Source organism: Lissotriton vulgaris, chromosome 10, assembly GCF_964263255.1.
Source record: "Lissotriton vulgaris chromosome 10, aLisVul1.2, whole genome shotgun sequence".
In the NCBI taxonomy this organism is placed as follows: domain Eukaryota; kingdom Metazoa; phylum Chordata; class Amphibia; order Caudata; family Salamandridae; genus Lissotriton; species Lissotriton vulgaris.
In genome coordinates this window covers 17,583,927-17,606,198 of record NC_141698.1, presented here as the reverse complement: position 1 = coordinate 17,606,198, position 22,272 = coordinate 17,583,927, and the positions used below count along the sequence as shown (strand labels likewise).

Here is a 22,272-nt window from a genome sequence, read left to right as displayed (position 1 = left end):
ATATGTCGCTGAGTCTCAGACCTGACACCGCCCCCCTTACCAAGCCTTGGACTGCTCAGCGTTGCTGTCCTGCGTTGGGTGAAAGATTAGTAAATATGTCCCTGAGTCTCAGACCGGACACCGCCTCCCTTACCAAGCTTTGGACTGCTCAACAATGCTGTCCTGCGTTGCGTGAAAGATTAGTAAATATGTCCCTGAGTCTCAGACCTGACACCGCCTCTCTTACCAAGCCTTAGACTGCTCAGCGTTGCTGTCCTGCGTTGCGTGAAGGATTAGTAAATATGTCCCTGAGTCTCAGACCTGACACTGCCTCCCTTACCAAGCCTTAGACTGCTCAGTGTTGCTGCCCTGCGTTGCGTGAAGGATTAATAAATATGTCCCTGAGTCTGAGACCTGACACCGCCTCCCTTACCAAGCTTTGGACTGCTCAGCGTTGCTGTCCTGCGTTGCGTGAAAGATTAGTAAATATGTCGCTGAGTCTCCGATCTGACACCGCCCCCCTTACCAAGCCTTGGACTGCTCAGCGTTGCTGTCCTGCGTTGCGTGAAAGATTAGTAAATATGTCGCTGAGTCTCAGACCTGACACCGCCCCCTTACCAAGCCTTGGACTGCTCAGCGTTGCTGTCCTGCGTTGCGTGAAAGATTAGTAAATATGTCGCTGAGTCTCAGACCTGACACCTCCTCCCTTACCAAGCCTTGGACTGCTCAGCGTTGCTGTCCTGCGTTGGGTGAAAGATTAGTAAATATGTCCCTGAGTCTCAGACCGCACACCGCCTCCCTTACCAAGCCTTGGACTGCTCAGCGTTGCTGTCCTGCGTTGCGTGAAAGATTAGTAAATATGTCGCTGAGTCTCCGATCTGACACCGCCCCCCTTACCAAGCCTTGGACTGCTCAGCGTTGCTGTCCTGCGTTGCGTGAAAGATTAGTAAATATGTCGCTGAGTCTCAGACCTGACACCGCCCCCTTACCAAGCCTTGGACTGCTCAGCGTTGCTGTCCTGCGTTGCGTGAAAGATTAGTAAATATGTCGCTGAGTCTCCGATCTGACACCGCCCCCCTTACCAAGCCTTGGACTGCTCAGCGTTGCTGTCCTGCGTTGCGTGAAAGATTAGTAAATATGTCGCTGAGTCTCCGATCTGACACCGCCCCCCTTACCAAGCCTTAGACTGCTCAGCGTTGCTGTCCTGCGTTGCGTGAAAGATTAGTAAATATGTCCCTGAGTCTGAGACCTGACGCCGCCTCCCTTACCAAGCCTTGGACTGCTCAGCGTTGCTATCCTGCGTTGCGTGAAAGATTAGTAAATATGTCGCTGAGTCTCCGATCTGACACCGCCCCCCTTACCAAGCCTTAGACTGCTCAGCGTTGCTGTCCTGCGTTGCGTGAAAGATTAGTAAATATGTCCCTGAGTCTGAGACCTGACACCGCCTCCCTTACCAAGCCTTGGACTGCTCAGCGTTGCTGTCCTGCGTTGCGTGAAAGAGTAGTAAATATGTCGCTGAGTCTCCGATCTGACACCGCCCCCCTTACCAAGCCTTGGACTGCTCAGCGTTGCTGTCCTGCGTTGCGTGAAAGATTAGTAAATATGTCCCTGAGTCTCAGACCTGACACCGCCTCCCTTACCAAGCCTTGGACTGCTCAGCGTTGCTGGCCAGAGAGTCTTGTGTTATAGGATTGTCCTTGGTGCTCAGTCTCTGGTCCAGGGTGACCCCAGGACCCCAGAGGTAAAGGGCTCTGGTTCATCCAATCTGAGCCCAGGAACCCCTGACTGCCCAGGGCCTCCAGAAGAAGTTCCCACAGTATATTAAAATGTTTCAATCCTGTCTTGCTCACAGAGGGCAAGAACGAATTCCAGTTCTCTGATATAGAGAATCATGTAACATTTGTTTGCAATAAAGAGGAACGTACAGTGATGACACATCTGGTGAATGTGCTGAGCTGGGTGGAAAAACAAGCTGCATTGTCCTCCCCCTGGCAGGCAGCACAGTCAGCAAGTTTTGTAGATGAGTTACAAGCTCTTCATTTATCATCTTTAACCCAGCTGCCTGGAAAACACATCTCACACTGAAGAGAGGGGGCTCTTTACAAGAAGCATCACACAGACACTGTCAGGAGAGGGAACTCCCTGCACAGCTTACAGTAGCACAGGATGTAGTCAGGCAGACACAGGGTTACAGGCAGAGCCCTGCAGAGAGTGCAGTAACACATCAGACAGGGGTGAGAGGTCGCTCTCTGTGGAACTTACAGTAACACACTGTAGGAAGTGGGATCTGCTTTCATGGTTACCCCCACTTTTTGCTGGTGTCATTCTGTTTTTTGACCAGTCTGTCAGGGGTCCTGCTAACCAGGACCCCCGTCACTGAGCTCTCTCTCTAAATTGGACCATGGTAAGTACTGTGGTACCTTCCTAATTGACTGCTGGTGTGCCCAAGTAAGTCCCTAGTATATGGTACTGAGGTACCCAGTGCATTGGTACACCAGAAGTCTCCCATGGGCTGAAGCATGAATTGTGCCACCCAGGAGGGACCCTCCAAACTCTGATCACCGGCCTTCCATTGCAGCCTGTGTGAGCTGGTGCAAGCAACACTCACCCCAGATATACATTTCCTTATATCTCAGGTCACTGCACTTAAAACCTTTAAGTCACCCCTAAGGTAGGCCTTTCAATCCTGAAGGCAGGGTGCTAGTTTATAAGTGTGAGGGTGTCCTACAGGACACCCCCTACAAACCCAGGAGTCAATTCTCCAGGCTTTGTAAGTGCGGTCAGCGATTTTATACATATAGTGGACATTAATTCACTTACGAGATGTCTAACTATATATTGGCTGCACCGAAACCAGTCATGTTTGGTATCAAACATGTTGGAACCCTACTCCAACACTGATTCCAGAGCTGGAAGCAGGATCCCATGTACTGGGGGCTCCCCTAGGGTGTCCCCCTGTATTCCCAACACCAGCCTTTCAGGGTCTAACAGCAAGCTAGTGCTGCTGCGGACCATAGACACAGTTCTGCCTTATGCTTCTGAGCTGAGCGATAGCAGGGGAAGGCAGCACAATAGTTTCCCTGAGACAGGGAGGTGTGACCACTTCCCAGACAGGGTTTAGTGTACTGGGCTAGGATGGGGGCACTTGCCAGCACCACCAGACTGTTTGAAGGGCACATTTGGTGCCCTCCTTGCATGCTCCAGTTGGAACCAGTTCAGGAAGCCTTTGGCTCCCGTTCGGGTGCGAAACTGGACAAAGGACATGGGAGTATCCTCCCCTCTCTCCAGCCCCTCCTCAGAGAGGGACCCTTGAAGCATCCCAACCCTCTCTGGGGGGTACTTAAGGGCTTACCTGTGGGTGGCTCTTCAGATTCATTGTAGGTCAAGATTCAGATCTGAAACCACTTCTACTTCTACCACCTGGGCACTTTGGACTTCGTTGGACTTTGCTTTGTGAACCGAGACTGCACCAGGAAGACTCCTGCTGCTCCTGGGCTCGTCGTCCTGCCAGTCTTCTGCGTCGTCTGTGACTGTGTTTCCTCCAGGTTCTTCTCCAGGCCTGTGGGCATCAAAGACACCCGAAGGAATCTCCCTTGGAGCGAAGGAGTCACTCCCCTGCATCGGCAGGCACCGTAACTAAGCTGACCGGACTGCTGCTCCCAACGCCATTTGGACTTCGAAAGGCTTAGTAACAAAGGTGGTGGTTCGGCAACTCCCTCAAGGCCTGCACTATCTTCTTAGCAAGTTTGAGGGCAGTATCCTTCATCAGACCTACTGGAACAGCATTGCCTGTGCACCACGCTGACTTACCATTGCCAAGACTTGTTGACTCTCTACTCCAGAGATCTTCGGGCTCCAAGAAGCTCCAGCCTCCAGCATCTTTTCTTGCTAATATCTTCGTCCTCACTGAATCCTCTGCACCGTGGGCCTGCATCTTTGGTGAGCTGATCGAGGTCCTCTTGCGACTTCTGTGCCTTTAGCCTGTGGGTCCTCTGGGGGTCTTCTATGGCTCCAGCGGGCTCCCCTGTTTGCTTGGACCTGTTCTGACTTACCTGCCTGTGGTGAATCGTTTGGACCTTGCTGGTCCCGACACTGCACCTTCTTTGCTTTCTTCATCCGTTGCTGCTGTCAAGGCTTATTGGTGCTCCCGCCGGACACCGACCCCCTGGTTCTCAACTTCCGGCATGGGAGAGCTCATGAACGGCTCCTGGTCTTCCACAGCATCGCCTAGTCATCACAGCTGTAGTGACAAGGTCCCCGTCAACTCTCCTGCATCTCCCGTTATCGGTGGTCATTGGTCTTCTGTTCCTTCTGGTCACTCCCGAGTGGCATAGACTATGTCCCCTCCGCTTGTAGGTACTCCTGTTCAAGAATCCTCCCTTGGATTCCACCTGACTCTTTCAACTTCTTCGCCAGCGGCATCTTCACTGAAGTCCTCCATTGTGGTCTATGGCGTTTTTTGACGTCACTTTGCACCTATGCATCTAGCTTCCCTGGTGTAGGAATCCTGGTTCCTGGGGTATCCACCGGTGGGGTGGCTCCTCATTCTTCCATCTTCCACGGGGTTTCTTCAGGGTCCTCTGGGAAACGTCCTTCTTCTTGAAAACTGCAACTGCATCTTCCCCATTGACTTGCGTTGAGTATGCGGTGTGTTTCCACTCTGTACACAGCCTCTGTGGGGTTCCTGGGTACTTACCATGGGTGGTTCTTTGGGTCCCCAGCTCCTCTGAGTATTCTGGGTCAAGTCTCGACTTCGGTCACAGTTCGCATTCCACTTTATTAGTATATGGTTTGGTCTCCCCCTGGAGACCACTGTGTATTTGTGCTACTTCCCTGTCCTCCTTTTGAAATATTGTGTGAATTGTGTTTATATCTCCGGGTAGGAGATATACCAATGTGTGAGGGAGTGTGTATAATAAATAACTATTTTTATAACTACATTGTGTGGTTCTTTTTCGTTTGAACTACACTATATGATTAGTTCTGGTAAAACAAGCTGCTTCTCACTCCTTCTGGACTAAGCCTGAAGGCTGGTCTCCACAGCTACCACTTAGAGAGCTTTCTAAGGTTGTCTAAGACCACTAAAATCATCCTATGGGTTGACTGGATTAGTGCAAGGTGCGTCACTTAAACAAGTGTGCACTGTATCCTAAGCTAGTCTCCTACACACATCATACAGACAGGGACGAATGGGCGCTTTGCTGCCATGTTCCCCATGTCCATGTGTGAACGGCTGTGCCCCTTGTGTTTTTCTACTTCCATTGTGGGACTCGTGTTCAGGGTTTGTAATGAGTTAAGGGGGACTACAAGTTCCAGAATGCAAAGAGAAAATGTGGCCTGGATCCCCTAGTCTCCGGTCCACCCAATGAACTTGCACTCATTAAGGAGTTTCCTTTACCACACTTCAGACACACAGCTCCGAGGCCATCTCCCTGAAGAGTTTACATACCTCTCAGGTACTGAAAGAGAAAAAAACCTTCCTGCTCGTCAGTACCCCGTGCAGTGCTGCTGATTGGTGATTAAAGAGTAAAATCAGAGCACAACGGGGCTTATATCGGTGCAGTTCAACAACATCTCAATGCACAGATGGGCCTGCAGGCATCTTAACCCCTTCCATGCTGATGACAGAACGGTTCCGTCATCAGCTACGGGTGAGCTGTGCTGATGACGGAACCGTTCCGTCATGACTCCACCCGCGCAAGGCGGAGTCAGCATGGGCGGGGAATTCGCGCCGCACGGAAGCGGTTAAAGTAGACAATAATGTGCCATTGACAGTGGTCTCACTGCTCACTGACACCAGCGGCAGGCCCTAAAAAATGCAATAGTGGACTACAAGTACCATAATGCACTGGGAAGGAAGACAAATGCTCAATTCTGCTTTCTACAGTGCAGGGAGCGATGAGCACTGGAGAAGAGACACCAGAGTCTAAACCCAGGAACAGGCACAGATGGACCAGGACGGCTCTGGAAAACTGTGCAAACACTCCACTGCCTCAGTAGCTCTGGAAACTACAAGTACCAGAATGCACCAAGAAGACGGACATAACGCTTAGTTCTGATTTCTACGGTGCAAGGAGACACAAGAACTCTTAGACAGGCACAGGGGGAATGAGTCTAAACCCAGGAAAAACGCACAGATAGAGTGGGGCATTCCTGCAGAGCTCTGCACACACATCACTACCCTTGGTGGCTCTAAAAACGACAAGTACCATAATGCACTGGAAGGCAGATGAAACACTTAGGTTTGACTTCTGTGGTGCAAGGAGTATCAAGAACTCTTGGCAAGGGACATTAAGAGGAAATTAGTCTAAACGCGGGCAAACATGCACAGATGGAATCAGGCTTCCCTGCAAAGCTCTGCAGACACATCACTACCCCCCCCCCCCCCCCGTGGCTCTAGAAACTACAAGTACCATAATGCACCAGAGGCTGACGAACGCTCTGCTCTGAATTCTATGGTGCAAGAAGTCACGAGTAATCTTGGAACGGAGACCCAGAGGTAATGAGTCCAAACCCAGGAAAACAGGCACAGCTGGCGCGGGGAGCTGCGTTTCCCTGCAGAGCTCTGCACACACATGACTGGCCCTGGGAGGTGCTGAGTCAGCTGCGCAGCCGTCGGTCACATGACCCGGAGCCGAGGGACGCTGGCTGCAGCCTGGAGCGGAGAGTCCCCGGGTTTCTGGAGAGGAAGGACCGCTGACAGAGAGGAGGACAGACAGAGGGACGCTGGCTGCAGCCTGGAGCGGAGAGTCCCCGGGTATCTGGAGAGGAAGGACCGCTGACAGAGAGGAGGACAGAGGGACGGCTGGTAAGAGGAGACAGGCAGCCCTGGAGTCAGGGAAACATGTTAGAGTTACACAAGAAACAGAGACAGACAGACAAACATCACCCAAGCAGGAGGGAGTGACGCACGCAGAGGCCCCCCCCCCCCCCACCCCAGAAACGACCCACACAACAGAAGTTCTACAGAACTGGCACACTGCAGACTTAAAGGGACAGACACACTGGAGGAGAGATGCAGACACGCCGGGCAGAGATACCACAGCCAGATAACATCAGAACCAGGTGACGCACAACAAGTGACGCCAGGCACACAGAACACACAGACTTTTAACACAGCAGCCACGTGTCACAAGAGCCAGGTGACACACAACAGGTGCTGCCAGGTGCACAGGACACACAGACATGTAACACAGGAGCCACATGTCACAAGAGCCATGTGCCACACAACAGGTGCTGCCAGGTGCACAGGACACACAGACTTGTAACACAGGAGCCACATGTCACAAGAGCCAGGTGACATCAGACCAGGTGACATGCAACACAGGGAACCAGAGCCAGGCACACAGGACACAGGCTTGTAACACACGAGCCACATGTTACAAGGGCCAGTGGCCCTAGAGGTGGGGGGTACCAGATTTAGGTGGCAGGACAATCAGGAGATGCCTGACGAGCGGGGTAAGACACGTGATGGCTGGGCACAGAAGCCAGGTAAGACAGGTGATCCCACCGACAGGTGCGGCTAGATACGTACAGCGGCTGGAACCTTCACCTGTGGATGGAGGGAGCGCCCTGGACATGGTAAGTCACTGCTGGAAAGGCAAGGGTTGGTGATTGACAGAGTGGGAGGAAGGTGGAAGGCACACTAAGGGGGGGGGGGGGGCTCACAAATATCACGCTGACCCTAGTTTATAGGACAGGCTCATTCTGTGGTTTGTACCATAAAGCGGTAATAACGTTCACTGCTCTGTATCACCTCCCAAAATGTGACCCTGATTTCAAGGTATATTGAAATTCGTATTTGGGTGGGAATGATAGTTTCCAAGTAACTTGTTTATTGTGCATTTCCGCATATGAGGACCCATTTCACAGGATTAAGCCTATTAAAATTTTGCCCCAGCAAATGGCCCAGTAAGCGGGAATTCCCTGCAAAAAAGAATCGTGCAGTAACTCCAGCTTTCCCAGCACTTAACCAAATGCTTGGAATACCGTGCTAAATTCCCAACCTGAAATTACCAATCCCTGTTATATCAGGAGATTTGAGTGTAAATTTACTGCATCAAGAATGTTTTCAATCTCAGAAGGGGGGCCTTAGGTTGGGAAGTAGAGTTTGGCGTAGGGTGCTCCTGCAGAAACCGATACCCCGTCTTAGAAGTGCATTATATCCCATGGCACTTGTCTGGACTGAAGTCTGCCCTTTGTCCAGAGCTGGCCGACCTGCTGGCGTTAGTAAGAAGTGGGTGTCTTGCTGGGTGGGTTATCAATTTCCTTATCGAAGAGGGAGAACGCACAATGAGGGAAGGGACCCAGAAGACTGTTGCAGTAAACCAGTTTGCTCATGTTAGTGAGTAGGACTTTGGCCAAGTGTGAGGGAAGAGCGGAGAGATCTGGCGCGTGTTTAAGATTTGGAGCCTGTAGGCCATGGCAGTGGAACAAATGGCTTCCTCATGGCTCCTTAGGGAAAGGAAGGGCACCTGAAAGTTACGTGCAGACGGCGGTGGTGCCAGAGGGCACGGTGGGACTCAAATAGAGGCAGGAAAGGCACTTGGTCCTAGATAGTCAAGTATTTGTTTACACAGAGCTCAGCATGAGGGAGGAAGGGCCATACAGCATCAGGTGGCAGACAGACAACCTAAGATGTGGGTCTGAAGATGGCGGGCGAAGGATGAAAACAAGAAGATCTGAGTGTATTCCATGTGGTGGGGTTCAAGAATCTAGAGCAGGAATTGATGTCCTCTGTAGCGGTGGTGGATAGTGAGCAGAAGCCGGAGGAGGGAGTCTTGGGGTCCCCCTGGAACTCCCCTGCATCTTCCGTTATCGGTGGTCCTTGGGCTTCCGTTCCTTCTGGTCACTCCCGATTGGCATATACTATGTCCCCTCCGCTTGTAGGTACTCCTCTTCAAGAATCCCCCCTTGGATTCCACCTGACTCTTTCAACTTCTTTGCCAGCGTCATCCCCACTGATGTCCTCCATTGTGGTCTATGGCGGTTTTTGACATCACTTTGCACCTATGCATCTAGCTTCCCTGGTGTATTAATCCTGGTTCCTGGGGTATCCATGGGTGGGGTGACTCCCCAATCTTCCAACTTCCACTGGGTTTCTTCGGGGTCCTCTGGGAAACGTCCTTCTTCTTGAAAACTGCAACCGCAACTCCCCCATTGACTTGCGTGGAGTATGCGGTTGTGTTTCCACTCTGTACACAGCCTCTGTGGGGTTCCTGGGTACTTACCATGGGTGGTTCTTTGGGTCCCCAGCTCCTCTGAGTATTCTGGGTTAAGTCTCAACTTCGGTCACAGTTCACATTCCACTTTATTAGTATATGGTTTGGTCTCCCCCTGGAGACCACTGTGTATTTGTGCTACTTCCCTGTTCTCCTTTTGAAATATTGTGTGAATTGTGTTTATATCTCCAGGTAGGAGATATACCAATGTGTGAGTGAGTGTGTATAATAAATGAAAAAATGTATAAATACATTGTGTGGTTCTTTTTCGTTTGAATTACACTATATGATTAGTTCTGGTAAAACAAGCTGCTTCTCACTTCTTCTGGACTAAGCCTGAATGCTGGTCTCCACAGCTACCACTTAGAGAGCTTTCTAAGGTTGTCTAAGACCACTAAAATCATCCTATGGGTTGTCTGGATTAGTGCAAGGTGCGTCACTTAAACAAGTGTGCACTGTATCCTAAGCTAGTCTCCTACACACATCATACAGACAGGGACGAATGGGCGCTTTGCTGCCATGTTCCCCATGTCCATGTGTGAACGGCTGTGCCCCTTGTGTTTTTCTACTTCCATTGTGGGACTCGTGTTCAGGGTTTGTAATGAGTTAAGGGGGACTACAAGTTCCAGAATGCAAAGAGAAAATGTGGCCTGGATCCCCTAGTCTCTGGTCCACCCAATGAACTTGGCACTCACTAAGGAGTTTCCTTTACCACACTTCAGACACACAGCTCCGAGGCCATCTCCCTGAAGAGCTTACATACCTCTCAGGTACTGAAAGAGAAAAAAAACCTTCCTGCTCGTCAGTACCCCATGCAGTGCGGCTGATTCGTGATTAAAGAGTAAAATCAGAGCACAACAGGCCTTCTATCCGTGCAGTTCAACAACATCTCAATGCACAGATGGGCCGGCAGGCATCTTAAAGTAGACAATAATGTGCCATTGACTTGGTGATAAGCACTTGATAAATCTAAAGTGGTAAAATACTTTCAACCTTCAACACTTGATAACATTTCATTTATATGGGGCAAAGGTTACCTATCAATCCCTCTAACCCACACACATGCGAATCTTGCCATTGCTTTTGTGCGCGATCACAATTGGACTTAACCAATCCGATGCTTCTATTGGTTCAATAATCTTTTCTTTACATAATCTTTGCAATTCCTCCTTCAATTTTCCCCTCAATGCCATTGGCACATTGCGCACCTTAGGTTTGGCATCTTTTTTGACTATTATCTGGTGTTCGAATCCTTTAAGACATCCCAATTCCTCTTTGAACAAATTAGGGAAATCCTCCACCCATTTGTTAGTTTTATCCACATCTGTTAACAACACCTGTAGAGGATGGTTGGGATCCAAGATAATACCTATACTTTTCTGCTCTCACCACCCCAATAGACTTCTACCTGATTCCGCAACATAAATCTTAGCTATGGTGGAGCGGTACATGAATTGTATTTTGGCACAAAAATATCCTAACACTGGTAATTTAACTCCACAATATCCAAGTGGTTCAACATCAGTGGGAATTAATGTGATAGACCCGAAACCTTTCCAATTACTCTTATCAATTAAGGTGAAAGGGGAGCATGAATCCGCCCACATATGCACTGCAGAATTGTTAATAGATACTATGCATTTAGAAGGAGCATAAGTATCCATTAGATTATTCTGTAAGGTGTTCACATTTTCTACTACCATTACTTCAATGTCACTCTCATTCTCATTGTTGGACTTGGCCCTTTTGGCAGGTTCACCCCAAAACTTTTTGCATTTTCCTAGCCTGTTTCTGTGGCCTGGTGTTGGTGATTTTAGGCCTCTGCGCACTTTTTCACTGTGGTCCAGTGTAAAGTGTGTGCGCTCTCTGTGTGCGTGTGTGAGATTGGCCTGCCCTCCCATAGGAATGCATGGGTATAGGTGTGTCCATGGTAGTTCCTGATGTGTGGGGAGTGCAGGGGCGAGTTTGGTATGTGTGAACTCGTGAGATTAAATGCTGCGCGATAGTGTGCGCAGATTTAATGTGTCGTGTAGAAGTGCCACTTTTAGAAGTGGGCATTTCTGTGTGCAGTGTGATGTGAATTGACTGTCTGGCTTGTAAGTGACAGGGGCTGGCTGGTGTGCTTGGTTCCAGGAGTCCGGATGGGTCTGCCCGGTGGTGAATGGAGAGATCTGCATGTTGATGGAAGGGAGGAGTTGCACCTGGGACCTGAATAGGGCTGTGCCTTCCCTCCTCAACGCTGGCTCTACCTTCTGTGGTGCGTCTGATGTCTCTAGCCTGTTCAGTGAAAGGGAGAGAGGGGCTGAGCAAAAAAAGTGCTCAGGAGTTCCCCTGAACCAGCTGTAGCTGGTTCTCCCATTGCCTGCACCTTGTTAACAAAGGGAGTAGGTGTATAAAAGAGGGGCTGTGACCCCATGATTTTGTTCTTGTTTTTCAACTGGAAACTACCAGGGGCGTGCTGCTGCTGGGGCCCAGGGGGAGGCTTGCCTCCCTGGGCCATGCCCAGCCCCTGGATGCTCAGAGGATTTACCTTGTGGGGAGCTGTTTTGCCCCATCTTTGCTGCCCAGGACTTCTGGGACCTTTGGCTTTATTTTCCTTGCTCTCAGGACTTTTGCAAACCTTTTAGTGCCCTGGGAGCACTGTGCTTATCTCCTTGATTAGCCCTTTAAGAGGGAATCCCCAGAGTAGGGATCCCCCCTGGACGATAATGGCGGCGGGTGCCCACCCCGCTTATTTTAAGGTTTAATCTTGCAGGTGCCCACCCTGCATTTGGTCCACTTATTTTTCGTACTTTATAGCAGGTGCCCACCCTGCATTTTGTCCGTGTTATTTTTATTTAAATTACAGCGGGTGCCCACCCCGCTGTTTATTTTCATTCTCGAGGGAGCCTATCTCTTTCACTGCCAACGAAAGGATTCACCGCCGCTGCCCCGTTCGTCCGACCCGGAAGCCAGGCAATCCTGCCGTGACAGGGGCGGGGCCTGCAGCCAGACCGGAAGGGCGCCCAAGGACTGCGTTCAACGCGGTGCTCCCGTGTGGTTGAGGGAAGCCCTGAGCCGTAAGGAGAAGTGCCGTCTGGGGGGGAAGATAAGCACTGTGGCCGTTCGGCGGGGCTCCCGAAGTGGAGGGAGAGCCCCGCATGTGCCGCGCGCCGTAAGGAGAAGCCGCCCAGTTACATGGAGGCGGCGGCGGAAGCAGTGCCTGTTCCTTGTCCCCGGTGCCACGAGTGACGCAGAGACGCCCGAGACAAGGAGAGGAGACCGGCAGCATCGAGAGCCCGGTAAGTGGGGCTCCTTGTTCCTAGTGCCTTTGAGGCGCAGTACCTGGCCCAGTCTAGAGTGGCCCCGTCTGGCAGCGGGCTGCTCCAACGGTTCCACATGTGTTTAGAGGGCTCCCGGGGGTCCCAAGGCCCCGTGCCGCCCATGAGGGGCATTATCCTTCAGCTGCCCCACTTTGGCAGGGGTCAGCTGCAATGTCACAGGGCTAATTATTTTCAGAGCTGCACTGCTCCAGTGCTTGGGAGCATGTTCCTTTTTAGAGCCTAGGTGGCTCTAACACTTCGCATTAATTACTTTTAGAGCGTAGGTGGCTCCAACATGGGTTATATCAATTTTAAAGGCCTGTGTCCTTCCCCCGCAGCTCAGTAGGTTTTTAGAGGCAGAGGCTCCAACGTGTGTAGCAGTCGTTCTAAGGGCCAGTGAGACCCCATGCCGCATTTGGACTATCTACAGCTGCCCAGCAAGTAGTGGGCAGCTGCACCGTTTAGGCGCAATTCTGAGTGAGAGTCCCTGAAAGGGACAGAAGTGGCACAGAGGTGCCAGGCCTTCCACAGCTGCGCAGCACTTGGTGCCAGCTGCTACGTTTAGGCCCATGTTGTGGTTCTCAGCTGCCCAGCAAGTAGTGGGCAGCTGCAACGTTTAGGCTTGTGCAGATGGCGCACCCCTAACTTGCGCGCCCTGACATTCTGGACACAGGGCATTTGAGCCCCTTTGGAGATGGCCAGTTGGCCAGGGGGACTGGTAGATGTATAGGGCGCAAGGCCCTAATGTGATTGATGTGCTCATGCAATGTGGTGCTAGGAAATGTAATGAATTTAGTATGTTTTACGCACCCTGTTTTGATACCTCTAAAGTGTGGTTTATGATTATGCGTTTAATTTGCATTCCATGTGGTTATGCTAGTGAGGTTATGTTTCACTGTGTGATTTACGCCCCTAATGAGAGTTATACTTAGGAGGTAGGGTCTAATGTGTTTAGACTAGTGAGAGATTGCATAATGTATTTATGCTGGTGAGGTTGGCGCAGAATGTAATTTGCGCCTGATGTGACTGTGCATCATGTAGTTTATGTTACAGGTTGAGGTGGAGTACAGTGATTACCAGTGGTTACTGGTTGTATGTTTACGATCTATTTTTCTTTTACCAAGTTGGCTTTGTGATGGTTCTGACAGTGGCCCAGGTGGCCCTGTCCTGTGTAAATAATCCCTTGTGAATTTGCCCGTGCTAGTTGGCACAGTGTATGTTATGTGTTTACTATTCTAATGTGTTATGAGAATACAAAGGCTATTTTTATATAACCTTGTGTGGAGTTCCTTTTGTGGTGTGCCTGGGATGTTGTTGCTGTGTGCGTGCACAAATGCTTTACACATTGCCTCCAGGATAGGCCTGACTGCTCGTGCCAAGCTACCAAGGGGGTGAGAAGGGGTTATCTTTGGCATGGAACTCCCTTGCCCTGACTGGAGTGGTAGTTTCTGCCTGGCTTTGGCGCAAGCCTTAGCCAACCAGAAATCCCATTTCTAACACTCATCATCCACCTCGTCTTCAGTACAATTAATTCCAGATTCACTTATAGTATTTACAGTTTTCCTTACACCAGAAACATCATTGGTTTTACACACCCGAGAAAAATGACCAATTCTCTTGCACTTGTAACAGCGACTTTTTGCAGCAGGACACTGTATAGCATCATCACTGTGTCTGTAACTACCACACCTGTAGCAGTTTTTTTTGTAATTTCTTTCTAATCTCTTTCCTGCATTGGTGCTTTCATCACTATTAGTTTTACCACTTTTTTTGAATTGGAATTCAATGCGCGTACTTTGTTGGCCTCTGTTTCACTTTTAGAACTATATATTCAGTAACCATTGCACAGCCATTCACAAACCTCACACATATTCGTTTAAAGCAATCAATGATCATGACTGGTACTCATGCCATGGAGTGGATTCCTCTACCATAGCTTTCATGAAGTCGCTTTAGGTTTAAATCCATCAGAACTGCGGCTGTGTTCGAGATGCCCCATGCTGGTAGTTAAAACCTGCATTTGTCTTTGCTAACCAGCAACACCTCTTTCTTGCAACACACTCAAAACTGTATCCAAAAATAATGTTCATCCACCGCTGTTGCATAAATTAATATGTTGTCTTGAAACATCTGTGCCCCTGGATTGTCTTTAAATAAGGCATAGATAAAACATTTCAAACACACTTGTTGCAGAAGCCAACCCAAAAGTTAAACATAAGTCTAGGATCCAACTGGCATGACAGTCTGGGGAAAAGTTGTGATCTGTGTCTACAGCAGCCCAGTGATAAGGTAGAACATCTGGACTAGAGAAAACTTAGTTCCGGCCCCCATCGTCAGCCTCTCATCAGTTTCAGAAGTGGGGGACAATCGACCACAGTGTTACTATTTAAGGACCTCAGACTCCCACATAAATGGATTTTGATTTGAGTGATAGTCACTGCAGAAACAGACTCTGCTGTGTCAACTGGTTGATAACCTTTCTTTATACACATGGCATCCATTAATGCTTTGAAGACAACCCTCACATTGAGTGGAACACTTCTAACTTTACGCTCAAGTGGGACAGCATTTTGCTTAAGTATTATTTTGTAATCCAAACCATGCACTCAGCCAGTTCTGTCTGCCATCGCGCTGCTCCATTTTAATAAAATAATTCACATCAACAGCCTCTCACTCCAGAAGCACAACTGGTGTGGCGGTACCACGACAAACAATTCCTAATTTCCCATCATAGCCCTTAATGTTTATGTATGATGGATGGATGAAGATCACTCTGTCATTGAACCTGATGCAGTCTTCAAAGTAGCCGAAACTGTTGATATATAACACCTTGGGTGCTAAGCCTATTCCCCTCCTGTGCTGAGATTTACAGAATCCCCTTTTTCATGACTAGCTGCGCTCGTCATGAGCATCGAAGGGGTTAACTTTCCAAAAGTCATAACTCTGACATTAGCTGCGTGCAATCTACAGTTAGAGTACCTTTTTAAAGGTTTTGTCAGAAATGATGATCACCAATAAGCTTGAGTAAGCCATCATCTTCAAAATAAGACCCTTCCTTTGAGGCAATAACTCCTGCTTCCTCCACATACATTATAAAGACTAACTTCATCATGCTTCATCATGCTTCCCTTTGTTCCTCAAGGACACGTCTCAAGGGCACTAGCCCGTCAGCCCCCTCTCGTTCCCTGAAAAGTGACCCTTTGTTGCATTTGCTTAATCTTTTACCTATAACTGCACATTTGCTATTATTCCTTAAATGTGTTCCATGACCACATCTGTAACATTGGAGTTGTGATTGACAAGGTCGTTCTTTCTTATTGCCCTCCTGCCCATAAATAAAGCATTAACGCTCATCTACCCACCACACTCTTCACAAAATACCCTTGATGGCAGATCTGATCTTTCAGTGCCTTTGGCAATATCTACTGTCTGCTCCCACGTTGGATTCCTGCTGCATAATAGTCTTTCTTGAACTTTTTCAGAGTAACACAGCATTGTTCACTCTCATATACCGACCTGTCTGGTTCTCCAATGAATACTCGGGAGATCGGGTAACTCTTCAGATAGCTGTAAGTAGCTCACCTGTGTTCAGCTCAACCGAGTGATTAACATGTTTTTTTTTGGTTGCATTAAGAATACTTCCACAGATGAAAAACATGTCTTTGAGACAAAAATGTGGGTATTTTCAGAAATAATAAGTTAATGTTTGGAGCCCAAATGTATTTATTTAAAGTTGACAATTCAATGATCATTCACGCTGCATTGAGTAGACTTTCTACTCACAAATTTTCCTAGGTGCCAGACTGAATTACATATATGGCTCCTATGACAGGTAAAGGCATTACAAATTGATAAGGCATGTATTTGACATTACTGCTGGTGGCGGTCCCTTGTGTATTGCGATGGACACGGCTGGTGACCCTGCTTTGGGAGGCCACTAATGTAATCTTGTCTGATGTGGTCGCTATGGTAACAGCCATACGCGGTAGTAGCTCTATATGATTTTCATTGAACATAAGTAGCTCTTGTTATAACAAAGGCTGGAGACTTCTTGATCTCACATTTTCAAATTCACAGAAAGCAGCCAAAATACATATTACTTCTTTCTGAACATTCCTCAATGGTTTCCTCGTGAACACATCGCCTCTTCACAATGAGACTGTGTTCTTCTAAAATGCTCAGCTCTAATCTACTTATTGCTTCTCTGTTATTATTCCAGATCCCCCGTTCATCCGTAACTTCATCCGTAACTTCATCTGCAAATGATCAAATATCTTCTGTCCTTCAAATCCCAGTGAATTAAATAATAGTGCTACATTACAGTCTGGGTCATATTGCTTTCCTTCAGTTGCAACTAAATAATTGTCAAATTCCCTAAGCCAGTGGTTCTCAGCCTTCTGACTTCCGAGGATCCCCAAGTAATCATTACCGGAACCCGTAGACCCTCCCTTGAATCATTATTGGAGGGACCACCCCACTGAGTCATGACAGCTAGCCGTAGGCCCCGGCCTCAGCATTGTCGATGAGTTGAACCGCAAAACAATACACTAAAAATGTAGAAAAAAAATTCAAACAAATACACAAATTCTGACACATTTTATTTAATTCATAAACATATATTAAATTTTTTTTTTTAATATAAAGGCTGGAGCGTTTGTAAATTCAATTGAGACCACTCATCAGCCATACGTATTCTGCATGATGCTCTTGCACTGCTCCCACAAATCAATCTGAGTATACTCATTTACGTTTTAGTCTCCAATTTCAAATTAATTTGCAGTACATTAAAAAAAATCAATTATACAAATAGCTTCTTTATTTATATACACTTTATTAATCTGTTAATATTATTGAATTTTCTAAGGAGTGGCGGACCCCACTGAGGAGGCTTCTCAGGGGTCCCTGGACCACAGGTTGGGAATCACTGCCCTAATACACAGTTTGCATTTCCAACTGGGTTCCCTGAAGCAAGCAAGAAGGACGTTGGTGGTTGTCATATGCTTTGTGAAGCAGCCATTGTTTGATTGCACAGTTACACTATTTAGATTCTCTCTCCAGTGATTTTTACAATAGCACAACATCCCTTTAAGTAAAATATCACACCATCTCTGATCTACAATTCCTTCTGTACCATTTGTTTTTTTTAGTCGTAAGCGCTGACCTTCTTAATTAAAAACAAAGATGTCCGCCATGCTCCTGTGTTGCGCGTCCTCCTGCAAGGTACGTGTAGGGTCATCTTGGCGTGCAGACACTTCACGTTCCATCTGACCAGCGGGTCACTTAACACCAGGTCAATACGGTGCGTGGCAGGTAAGTACCATGAAAGAATAAGTTGAGAGAATGAAATTAAGTAAGTATAATAAAATATGAAATAACAGCATGACATAATAAGCCTTCAAATGTAAGATTCAACAGTGGGTTCTTGACCTTGTCTGAAGCTGGCTTCAGTCCCTCTGCAGCCGAGTTTGGATTCTTAACAATGTGAGGATTGTAAGTCCATGAAACATGAGCTGAAACAGGGCCTTCACTGTAGGCTGGATTTGACCAGATTTAACTCTGATATAGTTCACAAGTTCACTAATACCCCAATTAAAAACCCACCAGAAACAGAGATGTTGAGGTGCTCAGCTTCTGAGAGAAGAATCCAGATTACTCCTAGAATTAAAAAAAAAAAGTGAAAAATTTCATAACAGTGGTCCCGCCAGTGTGACTGGAAAGGAAGGTAAAGTGTGGAAGGAAAAGGGAGATGGATTTGGTTCCAGGTCTTGTCCGAGCAGAAGGCCTTGTGTGGTGTCCAAACAGTGTGTGGATCCAGTGTTTGTGCAGCTTCCAGGCACTGTTCAGGCTCTGGCCTTGTGTGGGATCAGCTGGTCAGGGTTCCTGGCCTTGTCTGGATCCCAGGCATGGTTCTCTCTATTTACAGCTCTGTCTGGGTTCTAGCCCTGGAGTAGCTGTAGGTGAGACATTTACTGCCTTTTTTCATTTTTGTCTAGAGAGATGGACGTGGCGCAGATCCAGGTCTGGAGGCGGATGATGGCTGACGACCTCGATCGAGCGATGGCCTTCTGGACCAAGAACTCACACGACCAAGAACATGGGTAGCTGCTTTTTAAAAACATGTTACCTTTTCTGTGCTTATCTTTCACTAAAGTGTACTTAAGCTTATTATATGTGCATGTGCCATGCAGTGGAAAGTACTTGGTTGGCTTGTCTCAGGAGGCTTTCTGTGGTTGACTGGGATGCAACCAAGGACATTGTCTCATAGTCATTTCCTGCAAAGCAGAAGAAATCTTGTTCCCGCCTCGGATCCCCCCAGATTCAAATCTTCAAATAATTATCATTTGACAGGACAGGGACCCACAGGCAAGAGAAGCAAAATGTTTTACACTGCAGTACTTTTAGCACAAGCGTGTTCTTTTAACGCGAGTTGAGCTTGCACTAAGGGAAGCCTTTAGCTCTTTTTGGCAGCTCAGCAGAGCAGGTCTTTGGAAATGTACTCGCTTGTGTTGTACATGACACTGTTCTCCTCCTCACAAGGTCCCTAGTAATGACCCTGTCTCCATAGATGCTGTCTATCATTTCCTTCTCGCGCTTTTGCAACAGTGCTGCTGTAAATACTGGCACTTTCGGGGCTTTGGCGCAATACACCTACGAGCCGACAAATCTGACGAGCCTTGTGACACTTGAATACTTCATTTGAGGAGGAACAGCAAGGCGCGAGTCACTTGAATACTTCATCGAAGGGGAAGGAGCAAAGCGTGTGTCACTTGCAGTGGCGGCTCCTCCGCTAAGGCGGAGGAGCATCGCCCTACTGCTCATAGAGCAGGGAAAAGGGAAAAAATAAAACAATAATAAGGTTATTATCTTTTTATTTTTGGTTGCCGCAGGCTGGGTGAGGGGGGGTGAGACGGGGGCTCATGGTGGGAGGAGGAGAGGATTGTGCACACTAAGGGGTGATTAGGATGGCGGGTGGATCGCCACTGCCAGCCCGGCGGTGGCAATCCGCCCGCCATCGTACAGTCATTTACCCACCGCCAGATTACAATGGCGGTGGGTAACGCGGCGGACGGAAAGTCTGCCGGACACTTTTCCAGTGGTCAGCAATAGGTACGATTGCCGGCCGGGCGGAGCTGGGACACCAATATGGCGGCGGTGCCGAGCCGGCACCGCCATCCATATTAGGATGCAGGGCATTTGCAGGCCTTTCCATGGTGGCAATGCCCCCATGGAAGGGCTGGCGGTGATTTGCTTTGGGGGCCCGTTGCGGGCCCCTGGGGGGTGGAAGGCTGCACTTGGGGGGTACATATGATACCCCCCTACATTGCTATGTACAAGGTGGCAGGCACAGGCGTGGTGCCTGCCATGTTCTGCATGGCAATGCACAACATGGCATTTTAACATTGCAGCGGGTGCTGCAGCCAGTATCACCCACCGCAATGTTAAAACGCCAGATGCGACTGCCGCGGTGGCAGTCGCATCATGATTGGGGTGGCGGGAGCACCGCATGGCAGGCGGGCGGTCCCGTTACTGCTAGGGTTGTGGGCGGACTAAAGTCCACCCGCTATCCTAATCAACCCCTTAGTGCGCATGACTGCTTGGCTGGCCATTTTGGACAGCCTGGTGGGGAAAATGCACAGGCTCCCTGTTGCAATCTGAGCGCCGATTAACGGCGCTCAGACCAATCACAACGCTGCATTGTAGCATTGTGATTGGCTCAGGGGAGCCTGTGTGCCGGGTGCTTCCTGCAGCTTCTTCTGGAGCAGAGAAGTGGAGGAGAAACGCGGCTGTCAGAAAAGGTAAGTGTCATTTTATTTTTATATTCCTCCCAGCCCCCCAACCTCTGTTCCCTACCAGCCGACACTGGTCACTTGAATACTTTGAGGAGGAACAGGGCGTGTGTCACTTGAATACTTCATTTGGGGAGGAGGGCAATATTTTCATTCACACAAGGTACCGTTACTGCAGTGTTCTCCATGCTCCCACAAGCATCAGATGTGGCAACTGTTGGTATGGGAGCCGAGAGCAATTTGCCACAGACATGATTGTGGCAAAATTGGTGCACTGACCCTGCTGGCAAAAGTATATGTCAAACAGAATGACCTTATTGTAAAGCATGTCCTGTTTGTGAGAGACAGAGGTCCCTGGAGAAGAAGAATGTCTAGGGAGGGAGTCTGGTACCCAGATCTATTTTATCATCTAGGAGATGCTGGAGGACCTCACGTTGCATGCATCGTGTAACTCACCCAACACCTACAGCCATCAAAATTCTTGATCTGTTAGGAATAACTGGGCCCAGTGCTACTCTTACTCCTGGTGTCTGACTGCACCACTGTGCTGGTCACAGGTTGAACCGTGCCTAACTCGGATACCATCCCCTAACCTATGACAGAGTCTGCCACTGGGACCAAACCAAGGCAATACGATGAAACCTTAAGACACCTGGGCAGACAGTCTCCATACCTTTTCTAAAGAAAACCTGGGCAAAAAAAGTGTAGGGGACTATAGGTTTCCTTAGGAGCCTGCTGCCAATGGCACCGAATGCCAGGTTTGCCAAGTTTAATGGCATCTCTTGCCTATTTCTTCCTCCGCCCTGCACTTCGTCTACTAGAGTTTGGTAAAGTTGTGTTATCATCTTTCTCCCTTTCCCCCGTGTGAATGACAAATACAGTACTTCATGCACTGAAGCTTCTAGGCCTTCCCTGCCCCACAGCCAGTGAGATGCACACGAGGCACATACAAATGGAAAAGAATACAATAGTGTGGAAGACCTGGGGGGCACATGTGTGATTTTTTTTTCCCCAAGAAGTGATGGGGCTACTTATAATATGTTGGCTAGAATTGAACACTAAGTACTGAAGCCAGTCTAGTTCAGATCCTGACACACTCTGGGTGAGACCCCCAACACGATCAGGGTCAGACCCCAGAGATGCTGTGGATCAACCCCTGATATGCTCTGGGTCAACCCAGGACTCGCTCTGGGTCCGACCGCGACACTACCTGGGTCAGAACCCGACCCGCTCTATAGGTCAGACCCTGGACACGCTCTACAGGTCAGACCCTGGACACGCTCTACAGGTCAGACCCTGGACACGCTCTACAGGACAGACCCTGGACACGCTCTACAGGTCAGACCCTGGACACGCTCTACAGGACAGACCCTGGACACGCTCTACAGGTCAGAGCCTGGACACGCTCTACAGGTCAGAGCCTGGACACGCTCTACAGGTCAGAGCCTGGACACGCTCTACAGGTCAGAGCCTGGACACGCTCTACAGGTCAGAGCCTGGACACGCTCTACAGGTCAGACCCTGGACACGCTCTACAGGTCAGAACCTGGACACGCTCTACAGGTCAGAGCCTGGACACGCTCTACAGGTCAGAGCCTGGACACGCTCTACAGGTCAGAGCCTGGACACGCTCTACAGGTCAGAGCCTGGACACGCTCTACAGGTCAGAGCCTGGACACACTCTACAGGTCAGAGCCTGGACACGCTCTACAGGACAGACAGTGGACACACTTTAGGTCAAACCCTGACATCAGATGTAGTTTTGCAGATGGTCGGGGGGGGTCTCGGTGACCACTACATACAGTGTTGCCAATGGAGAGGACAGAAGACCCCAGGTCTGCCGGCTGCCACTCATCCACCGGTGTATGGCTGCCTTCTCTAGAGGGAGACGTGACTGCTCTTTCAAGCTGACTGACGACCATCGAAGAGTCAGTGAGAACTTGGAGCCCTTTAATTCCAGGCCTTGGTGTTATGTGGAAGACT

At 49.0% G+C, this 22,272-nt stretch overlaps 1 protein-coding gene across 1 annotated transcript in view; it reads left to right on the top strand.

The window, feature by feature from the left end:
- The first annotated feature begins 6,615 nt into the window (after window positions 1–6,615).
- Window positions 6,616–22,272, top strand: part of RENBP (renin binding protein) — a 38,919-nt gene continuing 23,262 nt past the window's right edge. The window contains exons 1-2 of the mRNA XM_086940246.1: window positions 6,616–6,787; window positions 18,496–18,600. Coding sequence (XP_086796372.1) covers window positions 18,500–18,600 — 101 coding nt within the window. The 5' untranslated portion in view covers window positions 6,616–6,787; window positions 18,496–18,499. The remainder of the gene's footprint in view (window positions 6,788–18,495; window positions 18,601–22,272) is intronic.